Below are 21,395 nucleotides of genomic sequence, written 5' to 3'. Positions count from 1 at the left end.
TGAACATTTTGGGCAGCCGCCATGGCATGGCTGATCCATCCAAAGTAGGGATATCTGTTTTTTAAATTAGTACACCAAGGCCCCTGAAATTATCGTTTTCTCCCAGGACATTTGGTTCGTTTTTCCTCATAGGGCCGCCATGCTGTGCATGAGGGGGAGGAGCTAGAGAGTGGAGTACAATCATTGTGTGTCATATACATTTTACGTTCGTCAAACGGTGCTATTACTGTCTGGCATTTCCCACCAGTTGCCCTTCTTTTTTTTTTTTTTTTTTTTTTTTTTTTTTTTACATATTGCCACCCAGAAACATGTCTTTCAAAACCACAACGTTTTTTTTCTTCTAATGTTGTCTTGGGGGCCTGAAAGCAGACACGAAACAAAGACATGAATAATTGCACGTTCGGCCTCCTCCTGGTTCCCCTTTTGTACCGCTTTTGGCCGCCATAAGTGTGGCAGGGTATGCTCAGGCGTGAGTCCCTTGCTCACTTTGCCACTGGATTCAAGCAAGCCGGGCTGAAGACGGCTGGAATGCCAGAAACTGGTTCTCGGAAGCTTGTTTCCGGTCCTGGGAAAGCATGGCTTGGCAGTTCGGGCTGGACTGTTCCCATGAGGCACAGGGTCAGACTGATTTGCATATAGCCATGTCAAACTGGGGTGGCAGAGGGGGCTAAAGAACGGTGATGGATTAAACCCAGATCTTTTGACTGGGTGTGAGTGTTTCATTGGTTCAGATGCTCCGTCCATTACCACCCCCTATTGTACCGCTTCCATCGCAGAAACGCCAGCGCTGGCAGGGAGACTCTAAATATTTGCACATGGAGTTATACTCCCAGCCCTGTTCAGCGAGCTCATAAATTCACATGCTAATCATATGTGCATGGAAGGGGTCAACCTGGATTTCTAGCGCAGACTTTGGAAGCCATGCCCAGCAGCTCAACACCCACTCTAAAATGTCTGCGGGCCCAGCCGCCAAATGTGCAGACGTATTTTGTCTTTAAAAAAATGTGGAGGAGTTCCACAGAATAAAGACGCATGAAATTAATTGTATTGTTTCTGATTCTCTCAAATTCGAACCAGGGAGGGTGCGGAGGCATGTATTACTCGCTTTGAAGTTTTCTACCATCTCTGTCTCTGAGCTCTCTTGTTTCCATCAAGCGAGTTCAGCTCTTGGTTCAACTGGAATGCAGCTGCAGCGTCCTGCGAGTGGTGCGTGCATGATCGTGTGAAATCTGACACAACAGATGGCACACTGTGTGCCGCTGCTTGTAACCGCTAACTGTAGGCCGTGGGCGGATATATTCCCTGGGAAAGGTGGGACATGCACCTGCCTTTGCTCAATTGCGGGCTGTCTTTTTGGAAAGACGCACGCAAAGCCCAATAGAAATAAAGCTTAAAAAAACACACGCACAAGTGTGTGAAAAGTCCTGGGTGATTCCAAGAGGTCGTTTTCCTAGAGCAGCGCATGCGAGCTGCTCTAGGCTCAACCAAAAAAGGAGTCTCCATTGCTTTTAGAAGGATTCCTCCAGTGTACCATGAATCTCTTCCACAACTTGAATTTTACTATCCAGGCCTAAAAATCTGATCTCACTTCTAGTCAGAGGCTGACATTTGCCGAGAGCAGTATGAGACATGAGCGCTTTTCTTTCTCCTTTGAGGGTAATCTATTTTTGGAAGAAGATTCAGATGTTTGATGTAGACCCATCACATTTCTGCACATCCTGCTTGTGCTGGACTTCATGACCTTGTGCATCTTATTTATGCCACATAGCTGATAATGGTCCTCCAGTGGGACCCGAGAAAGCAGTGGCTCCAACAGTGTCTTGCATCAGGGGCAGATCCTCCAACTAGTCCATCCGGATCTGCACTGGTGATCTGGCCCCCTTCAACCGTTTGAGGGGGGTGCTCCTTAATCCCTCCTCAGATAGAGGCAACCATGGTCACAGAAGCCTGTTAGCTAGGCTTGGGTGCACATCTGGATGAAATAATAGTGCAAGACCTTTCGTCTGTGTCTGTGCTACATCAGTGCTGGAGCTCCATATGATCACCTTGCCATTAAGGCATTCCTCCCTTCTTTCCAAAGGAGCACAGATAAGATTCTGTCAAACTCCACCACCTGTGTGCCTTACAGCAACCAAAAGGGCGGATAGGGTTGTGCACCCATTGTGTAGAGACGATTTGCCTGTTGCAGTGGTGCTTCTTTGAAAGACAAAAACGCGCAAATCTGATTTATTGCATTTGTAGTCAGTAATGACTTTACTAAGTTTTTGTTCATCAATGTTTGCATTAATATTGACGGTAAGGGTAGCCAGAAATTGTTTATTTGTTTGGAACTTTGAGGTTTCTTAATGCAATAGTTTTGGTCTCTATTTTTAAGCCGAGTGCATTCGGTTAGACTCCAGGTACCCAGCTTTCATGAACAATTGACCTGTACAGTACTCTGAAGTAAGTGTAAGGACATGCACACTAAAGTATAACGCTCCTAATACATAAGTCCTTTCCCAATTAGCAAGTCACATGCAATCGAAGACTCATTTTACTAACCAACCGTGCACAGGACACTTGTCATTCCAGATGAGAAGCTCATTACAACTCACTTTTCAATGGAAAAGAGATTGTAAACTTAATTGGGTGATTAGTGTTTTTGACTAACAGTAGGGGCAGCACACCCAAGGAGTCAAGTAATTCATGTGCATCTTTATTTAGATAGCTGACTGGTTAAAGGAAGTTGCATTTCAGCAGCTACAGCGCTGCATTTACGAACTGAATAACAGATTAAGGGATCCCTTTGTGTAGAAATAGATGCAGTAAATGTCTTGGCAACTTCCAGAGCTCAAAATTCCATTGTTCTTCCCAGACTTCTGCATCCGACAGTGGGGACTTTCATCATGGGTTTACATAAGATTGAAACAGGAAGAGCTGAGACATAAATGAACACAGCCACACGCAGAGTGGGAGGTTGTAGTGCTTGTGAATTACAAGGTGGTAAAGTATAAGTACACACAATTTAACTTGAAGCAGAGACTTTACAGATACAGCCCAGAATGTAATCATCGCTACAGGTATTTAACACACGGAACAGTTATCACTTATGAACAACCTTAATGTAAATGTTTAGTAGAATTAAACGGAAATTGCTCAAGGTACCAATCCAATGTTTTCTAGCTCAAGACATTACTCCTTTCAGTTTAGGCGACATATGGAGGGAATAGTGGTCCTGGAGTTTGAGATCATACCTCAATAATGTTTTCCCTAAAGGAAGAATACATTTGAGCCTATATTGAGATTAGAGCAGGAAACTTTGAGTAGGACAATTGCGAACAACATCCACATGACAGCAGCTCCCCTTCCTAGAGAATGCAGCATTTTGGCACACTGCAGACAGACCAACATAGTCACCTGAACTGGAGTTACATTTGCCACAATCAAGAACATACTTTATTGATTGATTTTCAAAAAGAAAAAACTTAAAATGAGAAGACCTTGGATTTTAGAACACACACCATATCTCTGCACTGTTTCCGGTCAGTGAGTTGGCCATGGATCTTTGTGTGTGCCTTTCCTCCACACTGTTCTTGTACAAGTGATCAACCAATGTGTGACCTCTTACAAGACACTAATTCTGGTGGCACACATAATAGCCAAGCAACCATGGTTGTCCGAACCATGTCTGTGGCACAGCATCAGAAGTTAACCATTCCATACTTGCTTAAAAGGCTGAAAGATAATTGGTTCACCTGGAACCCCACTTTGAACTTGGCATGGTCTCTCCTGAAGTCTTCGTCTACAGTTGCTTGAACGACTATGGAAACTCTAATAGAGTAACGCACACCTACTACATGTAACCGTGAACCGGTGTCATTCAAGTTTATTTTGACCTATATACTGAATTTAATTGGCAATCACATTAATTATGCATCTATTAAAGTACATTTGGCTTCTAGATTTCCTTAAATGGAGCGTACTCCAACAATCTAGTGTTCACCTCCCAGCGATTCATGTATTCCTATAATATGATTTTCATCCTGCACATCATGCACCTCCACTACCATGTAAATTAGGTATGGTAGTATGTGGGTTAATGCTTCTTACTTTTTGACCCATGCCTCAGGCTATTACATCTTTAAGAAGTGTTAATAAATTACAGGTGCTTATGGTTAATTAACTGTATATACAGTTACAGGCTTTGTTGTGATAAGAACACTCTAAATTTGTACTTGCAGTATTCAATTGCTACTTTGTCTCAATAACTGAGGAACAGTGTCGGGTGTAAAAAAAAAAAGATTTGTCATGTTTTACATTGGCCAGTCAAGTTCAATTAGTCAATCACTGTGTTTCTTATGCTCCATATTCCTTGGGGTAAAGCACTCACAAAATGAACAAGCACTGAAAATGCAATAGGTCTCGCCTTTGATTAATTTAAAGCCATTTGCTTTGCTAATGGTATTGTGTAGCAAAGCAAATGGCGTTCTTTGTTGTATGTTTTACTTAGAAAACGTTTTCAGGGCTCGGCTCGTGCTTAGGCTCTAAGAGCTAAGCCAGAGCCTTAGCTCGTCTCTCCCTGTTAATTTGTTTGCTCGCCCACCTCTACCCCAAAACACACCGCCCGATTTCAGTTGTAAAGGCACTGGAAAAAACATTCCAAAGTTGAGGTTGAGGATGCACTTTAACAAGTGCCTTCTCCATGGCCTCATCTTCCCTGACGGGGTGAGCCAAAGGTCATGTCTAGAAGGGCCTTGCCCACCCGGCACCCCTGCAAGAACCAGGCCCATTTTAGACACCGCTGGAGGGTAAGTGCCAGCTTAGATAGCGAGAAGGTGAGTGTGAGTTGTAGGCACAGCTGGAAGGTGAGTGTGAGTTGTAGGCACAGCTGGAAGGTAAGTGTGAGTTGTAGGCACAGCTGGAAGGTAAGTGTGAGTTGTGGGCACAGCTGGAAGGTAAGTGTGAGTTGTATGCACAGCTGGAAGGTAAGTGTGAGTTGTAGACACAGCTGGAAGGCACATGTGAGTTCTAGACAAGTGGTACGTATGTACGTATGTATGTAATTCAGACACCAGCCTCTTTGGAGTGTATTTACGTTCTGATACTTTCAAGCAATATTAGGTGTACTTCAGTGAAATCCAAACAGCATCTTCTGTTTAGGCAATGTCTTTAAGGTAACCTTAAACAGATTACGCGTAGTCCAGCTTGGGAAAGTTGTTTTGGCCTTAACAAACATGCCTGTTGTGCAGATTACACATCTAATGATGCCCTTTTCTCGGACTATTCTACAAATAGATCTGTCACTGGCTGTCAGATAAACTCTGGTTTAGCCATAACTTGAAAGGTAACTGTGCCAAACCGGATCTGCTGCTTTGATGTTCTAGAAACCAATCCTCCATGGTAAATGGTAATTGTTTCATTGCTTTACCACAGTGTATCCTGCATCTGCCTTTCCCTAAAACAGTGTTCATTTCTTTTCTGTCTAGATCCCAACCAGTACAGCTGGGGTGAGAATTATGCGGGAAGTTCGGGTCTTATGAGCACCTCTCCTGATATCTACCCAATGCAGCGTGCGCGGAGTGGCACAGTAAGTCTTACTTGATGACCAAAAAAACCCCATAATAACGAGGTCATAGTTAATAGGAAAGTAAATATGACAGATTGCCATATTTAAATATTAAACCTACCAACAGAGATTATTTAGAAACATTCTTATTAGGATTTTCTTTATGTACCTGTGCTTCAGCCAGACTTACTGCGGCACATATGCCTATCGCAGTGCAAAGGTTGTTCAATTACCAAAGCCGGGCACTCTCCGGCTTTGCTTTACAGTTGTTCTCTGTACATAATTGGAGCCAGTCGCTGCTGGTGGGGCCTACTTGAATTCATGTTTTAGGACTGGCACTTATTTTACCCCAACAGACTGATTCAGGAGCAGACAGAGCAAAACACAAAAGCGGTGATCAAAACCTTGAATGAGTGACATGAAGGGTCGTGTCTTTTAGTGAATTAAAGATGCATCAAGTGGAATCAAGGCTAAGAGTTCTTTTATCACCCTGACCTTTTGGTTGTGCATCACAAGCAGTGCATAGAAGTCTAACATGCATGTAATGCAAAAATAGCCTGCAAGTATTCAATCTAAGGAACAGAATCGCCTTTAGAAGGTTTAGAACTTCAACCTCAATCAGTTGGGGTATATAATGCTAATATACTTAAATTTTGGTATTACATTTATACAGCTTTCTCAGTTCAAGTGAATGGAAGCAAGAGAACATGATAAAAACAAAACCTATAGATGGGCGCTAATGTTTCACGGGGGAGACTGTAAGATGGCCTTGGCGAAACCATCAGTGTGCCAGCTTCACAACCACACTAATTATTATAATGGTCCAGCTAAAATGTGCAGGGTACAAAATAGGATATCATGGAGGAGAATCATTTAAAATGGGTGTAAGTGGGCAAGCATGTACTAAAATATAATTAATAATCAAATATAACCGCACATGTTAAGGTACACATAGGCTTTTGCGTTTTCATACCATAGGTGCAAGTATTAAGGCACATATGCAAGTGAGTTCTCTTTCTAAAACTCTAGACATGAGCATATGCTCAGCAAAACGGCATCATTAGGCCCTAAAAGTAACCCTAACACAATACACACAAAGACAAGCATACCCAGGCCTGGCAAAAATATTTATAATGGCTCCATATTGTACTGTTTGTATAAACACAGCAAGGGAAGGCAACCGTTTCAAGGAAACTTTGGTGAGATTCTCAAACATATAAACTTTTTTAAATAATTGAGGCCAAAGGATGCATTTAGAGGATAATTTTTCAAATACATTTTTTCTAAAATACTCTACTTTTTACAGGAAATTTAGAAGCAGAATTAATTAACTGCTGCTATGGTTCAGAGTCTGCCCCATTACCCTGGATCACTATTTCTCAAAAGACCGAGATCATGAATGTGTGATTGAGAAAATTAACCACTTGTTATAGTGAAAACACTGTGTACAACAGATAGCATACTTGTACACCATAAAAGAAGAACTTTCAGTCTGACAGTCTGATGTACTATTGTCCAGAAGAACAACTTTCACAATGTAGTGAAGTTGATTTGAACCTTGCACTGTGATTTCACTACAGCAACATCAATTAAGCAATCATCATGTGGCTCAATTATTCTTGTACTTTGCATTGGTATGCCACTGCTGAGAAATATTAATTGCCCTTATAATTGACCTCTCTTGTACAATTGTCAGAACTTGCCAACTACTGAGATTCCAAAAGAGCTTTCACAGAGCTGGCAAAGTAAAAAAATGATGTTGTTTAAATAAACCTTTTATTGTTTTTTTTTATTATGATTTAGCGAAAATATTTACTATATAAATTGATTTATGCATAAATAAAAAGCTAATAATGTTATTTTAAATAGTCTGTAATAATTAATAAAACTAGCAACATACTTCTGACTTTCAGATTCCAGTCTTTCCCTACGTAGATAATTGCCAAGCCTTTTCCAGTGCCTTACATTTTTTGAATTGTTTAGTTTCTAAAAGTGCTGAGCTCTTCATATTTGGGTATACTCGCCATTTTCTTCACTTATGTTATGTTAGTAATTTGTAAAGTGCATGGTTACTTCAATCAGGAGTGTCCCGCGCTAGATTCCAGCTGCAAACCAAGTAGGAGCACCCGCTACAATATTAATTGGCGGAACCATTTCTGAAGAACATGGTTTTCAAGTGTTTTCGGAAGAGGACTTCATAAGGTTCTAATCTGAGAATAAGTGTTAGATGATTCCACTGTTTGGCCGCCAAGAAGCTAAAAGAGCTGCCACCGAGACGTGTTCTACAGAACTTGGGAATTATGGTCAAAGCAGTTCCTGATTATCTCAGACATCGATTAGGAAAATATAATTTAATCAAGGGAAAAAGAAAGCAAGGACCTTTCTGGTTGAGGATCCTATGTACAAAGCGATACTACAAGTGCTTGGATTACCGTTCTTTTAGCAGGATCCGGCAGGAGCCCTAAGATCTTCGGAATCATTTTCTAATGTTCCAAAACGGGAACCAACAAGGGTCGAGAGCTGGTCTTCAAATAATAAAGTGGAATTAAACCAAATTCCAAGGTTTTTCACCTTGGGTTTAGGGATGGGCATATGACTTAGCTCATTCGTCCACCACACAGTGCACCATGTGGATGGCTGTTTTTCTACCACCAAGATTTCTGTTTTATTAGCATTCAGTCTAAGAAAGCTGGCGTTTATCCATCTGGCGAGGTCGAACAGGTATATTCATCCGCAGCTTCTCTGTTATCCTGCGCCAGAGTTATAATCAATTGTGTGTCATCGGTATAGGATACTGTTTTGACACCATGGCGCCCTATTTCTTCAGAGAGAGGCTGCATACATAAGTTGAATAAAGTCAGGCTCAAGGCAAGCTTCCTGCTGCAAATATAGTATCTTGGAAGTATAGGGCTGCTGGGAGACCTGAAAAGTGCAACCCTACAAAAAGTCAGCAATCTAGCCTATTGCTAAGCCCCCACCCGTGAGTCCATTGGCGTTCTAATAACAGGCCATGTGAGATCGTGTCGTAAAGCTGCGTTAAAGCGAAACATGACTTAGGCAGCTGTCTTGCCTTCATCCGCCGCGAGATGGAGTAACTGAGGCGACTAAGAAAAAGTTGCTTGAAGCCAGACTGACTCATCTAAGAGTTCCTTCTTTTCTACAATATTCATCAGTTGTTGGTTGACAAACTTTTTAGCGACTTTAGCAAAGAAAGGAAACCAGGATATGGGTCTTTGATTCTCAGGTCTGGAAGGATCTAATGATTCTTTCTTCAGGAGTAGAATTACCTTGGTGTGTTTCCAGTCAGAAGAAACATGATTTGACGAAAAAGATAAGTTCAGCAGGTCGCAGAGCAAGGGACCAATCGCCTCTGTGCCTCAATCCAATATGTTGGGGGAAGCGGGATCAAGTAGCAATCCAGATTTCACTTTGGACATGAGACAGTGGGTCTCAGCCACCGAAATGTTTTTCAGACTGAGAAAGCCTCCTGAGGTGGTGATTGGTAATAGGTCGGGTAGGGGGAACTGAAACTTCCTAGCACTCTCATAAAAGGATGCATAGATAATACCTATCTTCTCGATGAAGTAGAGTGCAGTCTGATCACAATGGGTAATCGAGGGAGAAGTTGACACAGCCATTCATTCTAAGGAGGTCAATGATTTGACTATCTGAAAGAGTTCCCTAGAAGAGTTTTTGAACTGCTCAATTTCCTGGGCATAGAATTGGGCACACGTCTGCTTCAAGTCTTTGTAGTATTCTTTCAGAGCATCTGAATAGAAATTTTTTAAGTCTGCATTTTAGTCTTCCCACCACATGCATTCCAGCCGCTTGCGCGCTTTCTTCTTAGCTATCAGTTTTTGTCCGTGAACCATTCCGCCGAGGGTTTAGAGCACGTGCTAGTGATCGATTTCATGGAGGCAAGAGAGTCCAAAGCCTATTTAATCCCCCTTTTGCTTGACTATTTGCAATGTGCGGGCAGGGGATTGAGTTCTAAAGGTTCCTGATTTTAAAGCTGCAATGAAGTCTTGAGGTATGATGAGGGACAATTTGTGTGCTTTCCACTTTTGAGTTTGAACCTTTGAAAGGGAGATTTCAGAGAGCTTGATAGGGACAAGATAATGGTCCGACCATGAAATGGGGATAGAAAAACCCACTACCACCCATGTGGAGTTGGTAGAGACTGGATCCAAGATTTGGCCGTGAATGTGTGGCCGCCCACACTAAGTGTTTATCCGGGACAACCCAAGATCTTCAATTGGGCGCATAGCTGTGGGGCATTTGTCCTTACAGTTATGTATATTTAGGTCACCTATCATTAAGAAATTAAGAAATTAGCATAGTGAACAGCGTAGTAAGATGTTGTATCCATTAGTGAGCTGATGAAATTAAGAGCTGGGCCAGGAGGAAAATAGATTAGAAAACCTGTTACGGTGCAGCACTTCGTGAGGGATAGCCTGAAGAAGGCTGCCACAGAGTTAGTATATTTAACTCCGTATGGGTACAGCGCAAGTGACGTGTAAAAATCACTGCAAGACCCACGCCCTTTTGCTTGGGCCGGTCAAGTTTCAGGATAGCATAGTTAGGGTGGGGGGGGGGGATACCATGTCGAATGTCTGGAACGGAATGCGTGGGAAACCAGGTTTCAACTAAAAATAGTGCGACTGGTTATGGAGAAGTGATCAGGTCTGTGATCTCATGCTTAATCTTAGGCAGCAAGTTTCAATTTATCAAAAGACACTGATTAGAATTCGGGCTATGGAGAATGTCCTTACCTTGTGGTACCTTCATAAGAAGTTCAAGGGAGAAATTGCACCTACTGCAAAGATTTAGCCTGGCTGCTACATCAAGCGAGTGACGACAGGCTTCCTTGATTGTGGGGGAGAACGCAAGAAGTTCCCTTTTCGAGTGAATTAGGGACCCTGTGGCAGAAAGAACGAGATGGCCGCCAACCGGGATGGGAGCCAGGCACCTCCCAGCGCTTAGTGCGCTACAGGGAAATCAACTCGAAAGGTTAGAGTAAGTAAAGCACAGCCACACAAGGTGGGAGTTACCGCACTTGGCAGTAGGAATCTGTCATTCTGGTGGATACTAACTGAAGATTCCTCACCTTTGCATATTGCATAGGTATCAGACTGGATCTGAGGTTATCTTAGAAGTACTCCTGCGCCACTGGGTGACATTGTGCAGATTTATACCTTCTGGGAAGTGTTGGAGTGTATTCATATAAAAGTGTAATATTTGCCCTTTTACTGTAGTTCCTCTCTTTCTGCACCTTCCAAAGCAGACCCAGTGATCCGCTTGCAAAGTTATCAGTTTTCCTATCAGTTTTTCACTTTGTATTAGGGAACAACCGATTTCAAACAATGCTGCAAATGCAGGAGTCAGATCTTGGTCATGTACCAGCACATCTTATGTCTTTGGTGCATTGGCACAAATCTAAGTTGTGTGATAAGTGCCCCCTAATGTAGCAAAAGGCAGTTCAGGACCCAGAGAAGAAGTTCTATATCGTTGTGGTCCTGCACTTTGCCCTGGGGCCGCTTCTGTGACCACTCCACTTCCCTCTCAGTATCTTAAAGTAAGCTGAAGGTGACTAGATGGTGGCATTCAGGAGGTGTATTTTCACCATAAAGGAACTGAAGTCTCACATGATTGTACTACAGAAGCTTCCCTTCATTGGGGCTATTTTGGACACACTAGAGTTAAGGGCTTTACCTCCACAGCAACAAGTTTAGGACATTTAGTCTATGATATGTTTGACGCTCGATCCGGGTGAGGATAGCTTTGAGGCTTCTTGGCATCTTAGCCTTGTGCTTTCTCCTTGTCAACCATGCCTGGTGCCACATGCAAGCCCTGCGGGTGAACTTGAAGTCCCAGTGGCCCCAACATGAAGGCCCAGCCTTTCTGACTTCACTACACCCAGGTTTTGGCAGGAGCAATGCTTGATCTGTTGTAATGGCTACCTGACAAAAGATTGTCCTGAAGCAGACCACTTTCCCTTTCCCAATGCAAGAAATTGGGTTACTGGTTGAGGGTAGTAGAAGACCAACTGAGGCAACAACCACAATCCTTGTTGGGGTGAACCACAAACAGTCACTAAATTAACCTGTGCAATAATTAAGTGAAAACACAATACAAAATAAAAATACCAAACTTCTTTAGAAAAATAGTGTACATTTTTATGAATAAAAGCAACAAATATCAAATCAGTAGAGCTGGAGGTACAGAACTTTGAAGGTTTAAGTTAAATAGTGCCTAAAAGCACAAAGCGCCACTGAGTATACCTAGTTGTGCTTGACTGAGACCGTCACAATTTCAGGCGAACCACAATGATGCGCGGGCAAGGCACAGAACACAGTTCGACCTGCTGGTAGTTGTACCTAATATTTTTGGTGTGAGCTCTGTGTGGCATTGCTTTCATAGGCTTCACATCACACTGCATTGGTAGTGATGAAGCTTTCAGCTGCGTGGTGAGATGTCGCTGGGCTTTTAATCATTCTGCATCCGTTCCGATGAAGCTTTCAGCTGTGAGGTAAGTCTTTGCATTGTTTTTCGTCACTTTGCTCCAGATGTGACTGAACCTTCAGTTAAACAAGGAAGCGCTCTCTCTGATGCCAGCTGGGAAAGGGGGGACACCTTTTGTGTATCAGGACCTCAGCAGAAGCCATGAGCAGGGCTCAGGCAGGTCCAGCTGCAGATCTAGGCATGTCCAGCTGCAGCAGGTCAGTTGGGCAGTAGCAGGGAGGCCTCTGAAGCTTGTTGTTTCCTTGTAGCTCACATAGGCCAGCCAACTAACCCTTGGAGTAATTCGGGTTGACCTAGAATAACTTAAGCAAGTCCAGTCTTCCTTCTGAGAGAGAAAGGCAATCCTCACACCTCTGAGCAGTCCTCCTTTAATGTCCACAGGTTCAGGAGTATACTGAAGAGTGACTCTGGAGCTCTGATATTTTCTACCTGGTGCTAGCCTTAGTGTGGTAGGACTCTATGTCCTTATCCCCACATCAGGTTCTGGAAAGTTTCTCCCTTTCTCTTTTATGACTCCAAACTGTCTAGCAGTGACACAAGAAAGGCAGGCCTGGTGTCTGATTCCTATATGTGCTGTGAGTCATTTGAACTGCAAGGAGGGTTGGTTGCAGCTCTTCCCAGCCATTCCCAGCCATCCTGCCAGATGGCCCTTCATGTCCACACCTAGCCCCCTTTGTGCTACTGGAGGGAAAACAAAAACCCTAACCACAGACCCATTCACAGTCATGTGACACAGGTCACTGGCAGAAAGGAAAAATGGTTGGGACAAGGAAATGCCAGCTTTCTCAAACTTTCAAGATATCACTACGTGCTAAAAACATAATTACAAACAACAACATTTACCAACTGAAAATATTGGTGAAAAGGGAAAAGATAGAGAGGGGAGAAGGGAAAAGGGCAGAAGCCTATGTACAACTGATTAAAAAAATATAACAAAATTATTCAGTTAATTAAATATTAAAACTTATAAGACAGTGGCGCTCAAAACAGTACACTAGAAACAAAGAATGAGTGAACAATACAGTGTGTAACCAGACAGGTGGCTGACGGAAGGAATTATACAAACAAGGGAAGTTCAAGACAAAACGGAAACATTTGGTCGTCCGATACCTGTATTATATGCGGACGACTCAGTACTAGTGGCATGGACCCCAGTAGGCCTCCAAAGATTGATGGATGACTTTTTAGGTTTTATGGAACAACGGAGGATGGTAATTAACAAATCGAAAGCGTTCACCATGATATGTGGGCCTAAAAGGAAAACCTGTAGAACCTTTCACTTAGATGGTACTCCAATTTGTACAGTAAACTCCTTCTCCTACCTTGGTATACTGTTTTCAGACAACGGTACATGGTCTCAACATATTCAATACAAAAGTTAAAATGAGTAGGGCCATCCAAGGGGTTTTTAAATTTGCAGCTAAATTGGACAACCAACCAATGAGATGTTTACCATCTATAAAACTAAAGGAATAGGCACCACTATGTATGGGGCAGGAAGTTGGGGCACACAAATAGTTGTGTGCTACAAATTGAAGAAAACTGTTTTATACAACGTTTGTAGTCCCTACCATCTTCTGTATCGAACACCATTACACACCATGAGGTGGGGCTCAATTTTTAGAGGTCACCTCGATGGCAGGACCCCTATTATGGCACAAATCTGGAAACGAAGAAACTGCCTTTACCAGATCCATCATTCTAGATTGCTTAAACTTGGATGATGCCCTGAAAATCTCCTGTCTGTCTTGTATTAATACTACACTGAGGAATTTGTTCAATATGTCTGTATGGTTGGATGCTGAAAAAATATTAACTATTAAAAAGAAAGAAATTAGGGCCTCCTTTCTCTCATTTAGACAAAAAAAAATGATATTGACTAAACCTACTGTGGCTCTATACAAGACATGTGTTAGAAGAGGGAATAAATGGTTACCTGTTGCATGTGACTCATGCACAGCATCAGTATGTTTTATTGAGGCAGAGATGTGGCATTGTACACTGTCGCATTCCGAAAAATCGAGAAACGTCCCTTACATAAGGTACCCTGCCCGTGTGACGATGAGAGTAAACAAAGCACGCTGCACTTTTTATTGTTTTGTAAATTTTATTGTAATTTTAGGATTTTTTATCTGAAGCTCATGTTTGTTAACCGTGGAATCATGTCCCATAAACTGGCAATGAAATTTCTTGTAAGCTTAGAGGATCCTTTGACATGGTATAACGCTGCCCTGTTTATTCTAAAATCAATTACCGCAAGGAAAAGTATTGAGCTATAAATTAGTAATGGGTAACGGCAAATGCTTGTATTTTTTAATATGCGCCAATTTTTATGTATTATATTATCTGTGCTTTTATTGCTGTTTGTAATAGTCGAATAAAGATTTTGATGATGATGATGATGATGACACCCAAATAATGGTGTCGGTCTCATGCAATGTGGAGGAAACAGCCGACCGTTTTAATGACTGCATGAGGCATGGAAACTGAATGGTGATAAAACTGAAGTTATGCTACTGGGCTCGGACGTGGATTTTTGGTCTCCTAAATGGTGGCCAGCCAGCCTGTGAGAGTGCCCAATCCCAGTTGACAAGTCAGAAATTTGGGAGTCATATTTGATAATTAAGTCACATTCAACGCCCAGATAAATAAATTGTCCTCAACTGTCTGGTACATTTTAAAAATGATCAGAAGAATACAGCCATTTATCCCACATGATTCATGTAAAACATTAGTTACTGCATTGGCCCTGTCCAGGCTGGATTATGGCAATGCCTCTTACGCAGGGATACAAGTCCAACACCTAACCAAACTCCAGCGTCTGCAGAACGCAGCAACAAGGTTGGTGCTGGACATTCCCAGATCAGAGCGAGTCGCCCACAGACTGAGAGCCCTCCACTGGTTACCGATCAACAAGAGAATTATGTTTAAATCTGTTTGCTTGGCCTACAAGGCTCTTTATGGCTCAGGACTGCAGTTTTTAAGAACACACCTGAAACTGTATGAGCCAGCAAGAAGCTTGAGCAGGCACCGGGCAATCCCCCTGTGCGCCGCACTGGTGGGGGCCCGGGTTTGGGACCCTGGGGGCCGGTTTTGTTACAGGGCCGTTTTTGCAACCCCCGGACTGAGAACCAAACCCGGCCCTGGCAAAGAGCTCGGCGGCACCCACAACCCTCCTGAGGGGAGGGGAGGGGAGGGGTGGGGGACGGCCGGCCGAGCACTTTGCCAGGGCCGGGTTTGGTTCTCAGTCCGGTCCTGAGCTTGAGGTCTGTTCACGCAAAACTTTTACAGGTACTTATGTTCAAGCAGGTCAGGTGGGGAGGAGGGGAGGGACAAGCTTTCTGTTGCGGACAGCTAAGACCTGGAACTTTATCCCAGTCACAATGAAAAGCAGCCCTTTGATTTTGTCCTTTAGAAAGGCCGTAAAAACGTGGCTCTTTACCTCTTAGGTCAGCTCATCACCTATTCGGTAACCAATTGCACATCGACCCCTAGCGCCAAGATGCCTGTAGAGATTGGTCTCAGTCAATTATCATCTTTAAGCACTTTATTGGCAACTCTGCGGTCAGGGAAAAACAACATCCACTTCTTCAAATCCCCGACTCCTCAACCGTCTCCCAGCCTCCCCGTACATTCCACCCTCAACACTCCAGATCCCTAATGACGCCCCCAGTATTCCAACACAGAATACTCCGACATCACACATCTTCCCCCTTAAGGAAAATTAAAAAAAACAAAAGAAAACAAAACAACAACAAAGAAAAAAAAAAACATATTTCCATGTGCATAACATAGTAAAAACATATCATTCCCATTTAGCATAACACATTAAACATTTGCATTTCTCATAAAATATAAAATATATAATCAACATTCCCATTTTATATAATCAACATTCCCATTTTGCTTAGCCCATTAAAACATTCCTATTTTTCATAAAACTCAACCACATTTCCCGCCCAAACTATTTCAGAATAAAACCTCCAGATAGTTAAACATATTGGAAACAACATCCTGCTGACCAGACAAAACTCTACTTCCAACACCGCTACCAGCATCCTCCCCTTCTTCTACTACCAACACACAAACGCTAAACCAATTACGACCTCCTTCCCATTCCCCTCTTCTTGAATCAAAGCTACACCTTCCCCGCTGGCATCCACCATCAAAACACTTCTTAAATCCAGATCAACCTCCATGAACGATGTACACTTGTCACTTCCCTCAAATCTACTTCTCTGTACCAATAGTTGTCTTACACCATATGACTCCTCCGAAAAGTTCCTGACAACCAAGGAGTAATACCCACTCAAATCCAAGAAGGATGTCCTTGCCACAGCAACTCGAGACATACACATCAAAGACTCTATCCTTTCAACCATACCACACACATCTGATCTCCTTAACTCCACCTCCAACTCACTCTTTATTGCAAACAAAACGTCTCTCACTTTAAAACTCACTGCCAAAGCATTTTCCTCCAACTCAACTTTGTGTCTAAATTCTTCCAGTGCACCAAACTTTCCTGGAAAGAAAACATCACTAAACTCACACGTAACCTCTTTCCTCATCTCATCACTTACATCAACATCCAAAATCCAAACTTGTACTCTTGTGTTAGGATTTAATATCATGTCAAAACTTGCAAGATCCTTCCAACCTAAAACACAAGGGCCTTGCTCTTTAACATACATCCTCCCTTTCACCACTCTACCCTTAAACTCAAATCTCACATCTCTATACCCCACAACCTCACCAGTATGACTCCTTTGATTAATGTCACTCCTCATTAACTTCCCACCAATTTTCCTCTCAAATTTCCTTTTCCACATATCCATATTCACCATAGTGTGAGGTGACCCCGAATCTGCCACCAACATCATATCATCATCATCATCATCTTCTGTCTCATCTTTCAACTTGAACCCAAGCTTGAACTCCTTAAGTACACCAATTTTATCTGAAACTACTTCACTGTACTCTCCTTTGGTTTTTTTTCCAAACTCATCATCTTCTTCCAATACCATAACCTGCTCTTTAGCATTGGGATTGAGAATTATTTTCAAACTGGCTTGATCTTTCCATCCTAAGACACTTGGCCCATACTTTGCCACATACATCCTTCCTTCTGCCACTCTCCCCTTAAACACAAAAAAGACATCTCTACACCCAAGAATAGGAATTTTCTTCCCAGTGAACCCTCTCGGATTGATGTCACTTTCCATTAAATCCAAGCCAATTACTTTCTCAAACTTTTCCTTCCACATATCCAAATTGACAATCGTATAAGGTGATCCTGAATCAGCCACCAATGTCACGGTCACTCCTGCCACCATAATTTCACACTTTGGTTTGCTCGTTCCATTACTCTTCACTTCCAAGATAAAATCCTTTACAATGAAAACGTCATCATCCGAATCGTCTTCTTCATCCTTCTTCTTCCCCTCGTCTTCTGCCTCTGTTACATATTTAATTCTTGTAGACTTCTCCCTCCTATAACAAACTCTAGCAAAGTGACCAACCAATCCACAAACTGTACACTTCTGATCTCTTGCTCTGCATGCTAGACTGTTCGCCAAATGTGCATAACTTCCACATCTATAGCATGCTAAATTGGATCCACCTTCTCTCTTGTATTCATCCTTCGCGCCTTGAAGGTACTTCTTCTCCGACTCCCTCTCATTGAATTCGTCTCTCCTATCTGCACCAACACTGCTCGTCCTTGTAGTTTTCCTTACAACACACACCTCCTCCTTTTCCTTTCCCTTCTCATCATCTAAGGCCGCTTTCGCACATCTGACCGATACTTCAGCTTTCCTTACCACGGCTAACACTTTGTTGAGTGTTCCATCTCCCATTGTCCATAACCTTTCTTGAACTCTCTTATTATTTGTTAGCATAATAATCTGATCTCTTATTAACTCTTCCTCAATCTGTCCAAATCGGCATTTCTCCGCCATTATTTTCAGAACTCCTAAATAGTCATCAATTTTCTCATCCTGTTCTTGCTTTCTTCTGAAAAACTTGTATCTATCAATTGCCACACATACTGTTGGCGCATAGTACCTCTCGAAGTCATCCAAAGCATTTTCATATACATCTGCTTCTTCATCACTTCTCTCTTTTTTCTGCATCCTCTCATATTGTCTAATACCTTCCGGTCCCAAAGAATGCAATAGTATTCCCTTCTTAATTTCCGGTGTCATTTCCTCATTTTTTATGGTGAACATGTAATTTTTAAAGTATACCTTCCACTCTTGCCATCTTATTTTTGGTTCACCAGGCTCTGTTAAAAATGGTATAGGCGGTGTCAAAGTGAATGTCTGCGCTGCACACATTTTTTTTTTTTTTAATGCAGAACTGTTTCCACTTTACTTTACTCCACTTCTTTCTTTATACAGTCACAAGAGTGCACAAATGGGCACTTATTCAACTTTATTGTAGCTTGTCTGAACCTTTAATTAACTTTTGCTGCTTCCCGTTGTTTCCTTTCTTTTTAAGGCGACAACACTAACTTATTTTCCGCTTATCGTTGTTTTCTCCCTTTAAAACCGGGAACTCGGTTTCCAAAATGGCCGCCGACGTGATGACGTCATACGCTGGCCAATCAGTGCCTCTCCTCGCTTGCGCGTGACAACGCTGTCTTCCAAGTCGCTCTTCACGCGCCTCCCCTCGCGCGTCACACTCGCTCAGACGCTGCTGCCGGGCACCGACGTGTCTTAGTGTTCCAGTGGCTGCGCACTCCTCTTCTCACACCATGCGCCACTCAGTGCTTCTCGCGCCGCACGCGCCTTCCAGCCGGCACACGCTGCTTAACGGTACTTTCTTCTTCCTTTCACGAATTCAAAATCGTCAAAACTTGTTTATTTCTTCACACCGCCATACCGCTCACCTCAAAAATGTTCATAAATAGATCGTTTTTCTCATTTTCCTGCTACTGTTCTTCAATCCTTTTCTTCCTCCTCAGTGGGTCCACACAGAGTTGCCCCAATCCTCCGTCGCCAAAATTGTAGAGATTGGTCTCCGTCAATTATCATCTTTAAGCACTTTATTGGCAACTCTGCGGTCAGGGAAAAACAACATCCACTTCTTCAAATCCCCGACTCCTCAACCGTCTCCCAGCCTCCCCGTACATTCCACCCTCAACACTCCAGATCCCTAATGACGCCCCCAGTATTCCAACACAGAATACTCCGACATCACAATGCCTCTGGGCAATCGTGTGCTCTATAAATTTATAAATCAAATCAAAATCTAATTAAATCAAATCAAACCGTTTGGACTGGAATAGAACAAGGGATTCCTTATCTTATTGTCTTTCATCCAATCCCTCCCCTACCCAGAGTTCTAAAGAAGACCAGGAACAACTGGATAGAGGTATTTCTCTGGCTCCAGATTAGGCCAGGCGAGTGTGGTACACAAAACTCCTGAACATTAGCTTCTGTCCTCTGATAAGGCTTTCACTTTGGAAGGACCTTCTGTATTAACAATAGGGCAGTGTCCACCACCTGAATCTATGCAATGTACACCTCCATGTGAGGAAATTGAGAATTTGCAGTTGAGTGCCTTTGATTTGCCGCCTCAGATGGTGGATGCCGAACTCATCAGCAAGTGCCCTTCCACGAAACCCATTTATATAGAACTCTGGGAAAAGATTTGTAGCCTGGTTATAGCGTGGGCCACTGACTCCTTACAGGTGGAGCGGTTGGAAGTCCTATTGTTTGTTTTGTCTTTAGCCTATTAACCCCTCCCCTGCTGATGACGGAACCGCTCAGTCATCAGCCGCGGTCGCGCTGTGCTGATGACGGAGCGGTTCCGTCACGGCCCACTTGCGCGGCGCGGATTCCGCGCCCTGCGCTGAGCGTTCTATTGAGCGGATGGGGCCGTGACGGAACCGCTCCGTCATGAGCACAGCGCAATCGACGCTGGTGACGGAGCGGTTCCTTCACCAGCATGCGCCCGCCGCTCGGCCGCCCTCCCCCCTTAGCACTGCGGCGGAATAGCCGCCTGCAGTGAAGGGGTTAAGCCCTTGCAGTGGGCACTGTGGAAGGTTATTTATTGTACTCGTTAGCCTTACTACATTTACTGGACCAACCAAGCTTGTTCAGATCTAATGTTGAGGTAATTTATGAAACATTTGACTCCCAAGCTGTTTCTGATGCTACAGTGGGACGCTACCTTGGTCTTGATATTCTTCAAACCTATGAATATGTTCCTCGCTGCATCTTCTGAGCTTGAAGACCGTAATGCTCGTTGTGATTAGGGATGTGTGAAACGCTCCTAATTTGCTGTAGTGTAATTACAGGAAATTACTGCAAAATGAAGCGTAATTACACAAAATGCATCTTTCACACAATCAATTAACTGAACGATATGTTTGGGTAAAAATTCAACTCGAAAATCTAATTTCAAGTTGATTTCTGGTCACTCATATTCAGGACTCCTCTGCTAGTGTTCAGATTTGTAGTTTCGCAAAAAGAAACTACCCGAATGGCTCCCTCGGTAAAATAGCTACCAGAAATGTTTGTTGAGTTGACTGTATTTGTTAAAGGAAATGCTGTTTGCATTTAAAAAAAAACTGTCACTCACGTTAGGATTTGTAGTTTTGTGCTGAAAAATCCCCTGAATGGTCCTCTTGGGTAAAAAATCTAACCAAATTTGATGTTCACTGCCTGCGTTAATGGAAGTTCAAAACACTGCCACTTGTACTAAACAATTACCAGAACGGTAAATGTAAATGTACAGGAATTTATATAGCGCAAATCACCAAGCGGTTTCTAAGCGCTTGCTTAGGGAACCCGTCCTGGTATTCCCCTGTGAGATAAACCCAGCAGGGTATCCGCAAGGTGAAAGCCAGGCATCCCGCCGCGAGGGGCCGTTGTGGAGATTAAGCAAGCTATTGCCCAGAGTCGCAGAGTATGAACCCGTGAATCGAGTAGGCACCGGAGCGAGAATTGTCGAGTCCATGGACATTTTTAGGACTCAAGACCCCGCCGAGCCAGGAATTGAACCCTGGTCCCGGGCTGACCTCTGCTTCCAGGTCTGCCTCCTCTAACCAGTGAGCCACACTTCTCCACACGGTACATCATAACTAATCCCAGTATTTCTGCCTAAATTTCATAATGAGAAATTACCAACTATTGCGTAATTAAAATTCACCCAGGCCGAATTGCCATCATGTCTGCTTGTGATTAGTCTACTATAGGCACTGCCAGTGCAACTGCTTAACCAATTTGTTTTTCCACAGAATTGTTGCTGACCTTTCTGCCAAAGTTGTGGCTCCCTTCCATGTAGGAGAATTAATCGCCCTGCATGCATTCTTTGCTTC

At 43.0% G+C, this 21,395-nt stretch overlaps 1 protein-coding gene across 1 annotated transcript in view; it reads left to right on the top strand.

Moving 5' to 3' along the window:
• Nucleotides 1-21,395, top strand: part of PANK4 (pantothenate kinase 4 (inactive)) — a 482,323-nt gene that overhangs the window by 220,015 nt on the left and 240,913 nt on the right. Inside the window, exon 9 of the mRNA XM_086921549.1 lies at nucleotides 5,466-5,566. Within this exon, the coding sequence (XP_086777675.1) occupies nucleotides 5,466-5,566 (101 nt within the window). The remainder of the gene's footprint in view (nucleotides 1-5,465; nucleotides 5,567-21,395) is intronic.

This window comes from Lissotriton vulgaris, chromosome 5 (assembly GCF_964263255.1).
Source record: "Lissotriton vulgaris chromosome 5, aLisVul1.2, whole genome shotgun sequence".
Lineage (NCBI taxonomy): Eukaryota > Metazoa > Chordata > Amphibia > Caudata > Salamandridae > Lissotriton > Lissotriton vulgaris.
Note: the sequence above shows the minus strand (reverse complement) of the source record. Positions and strands in the feature narration are given on the sequence as shown.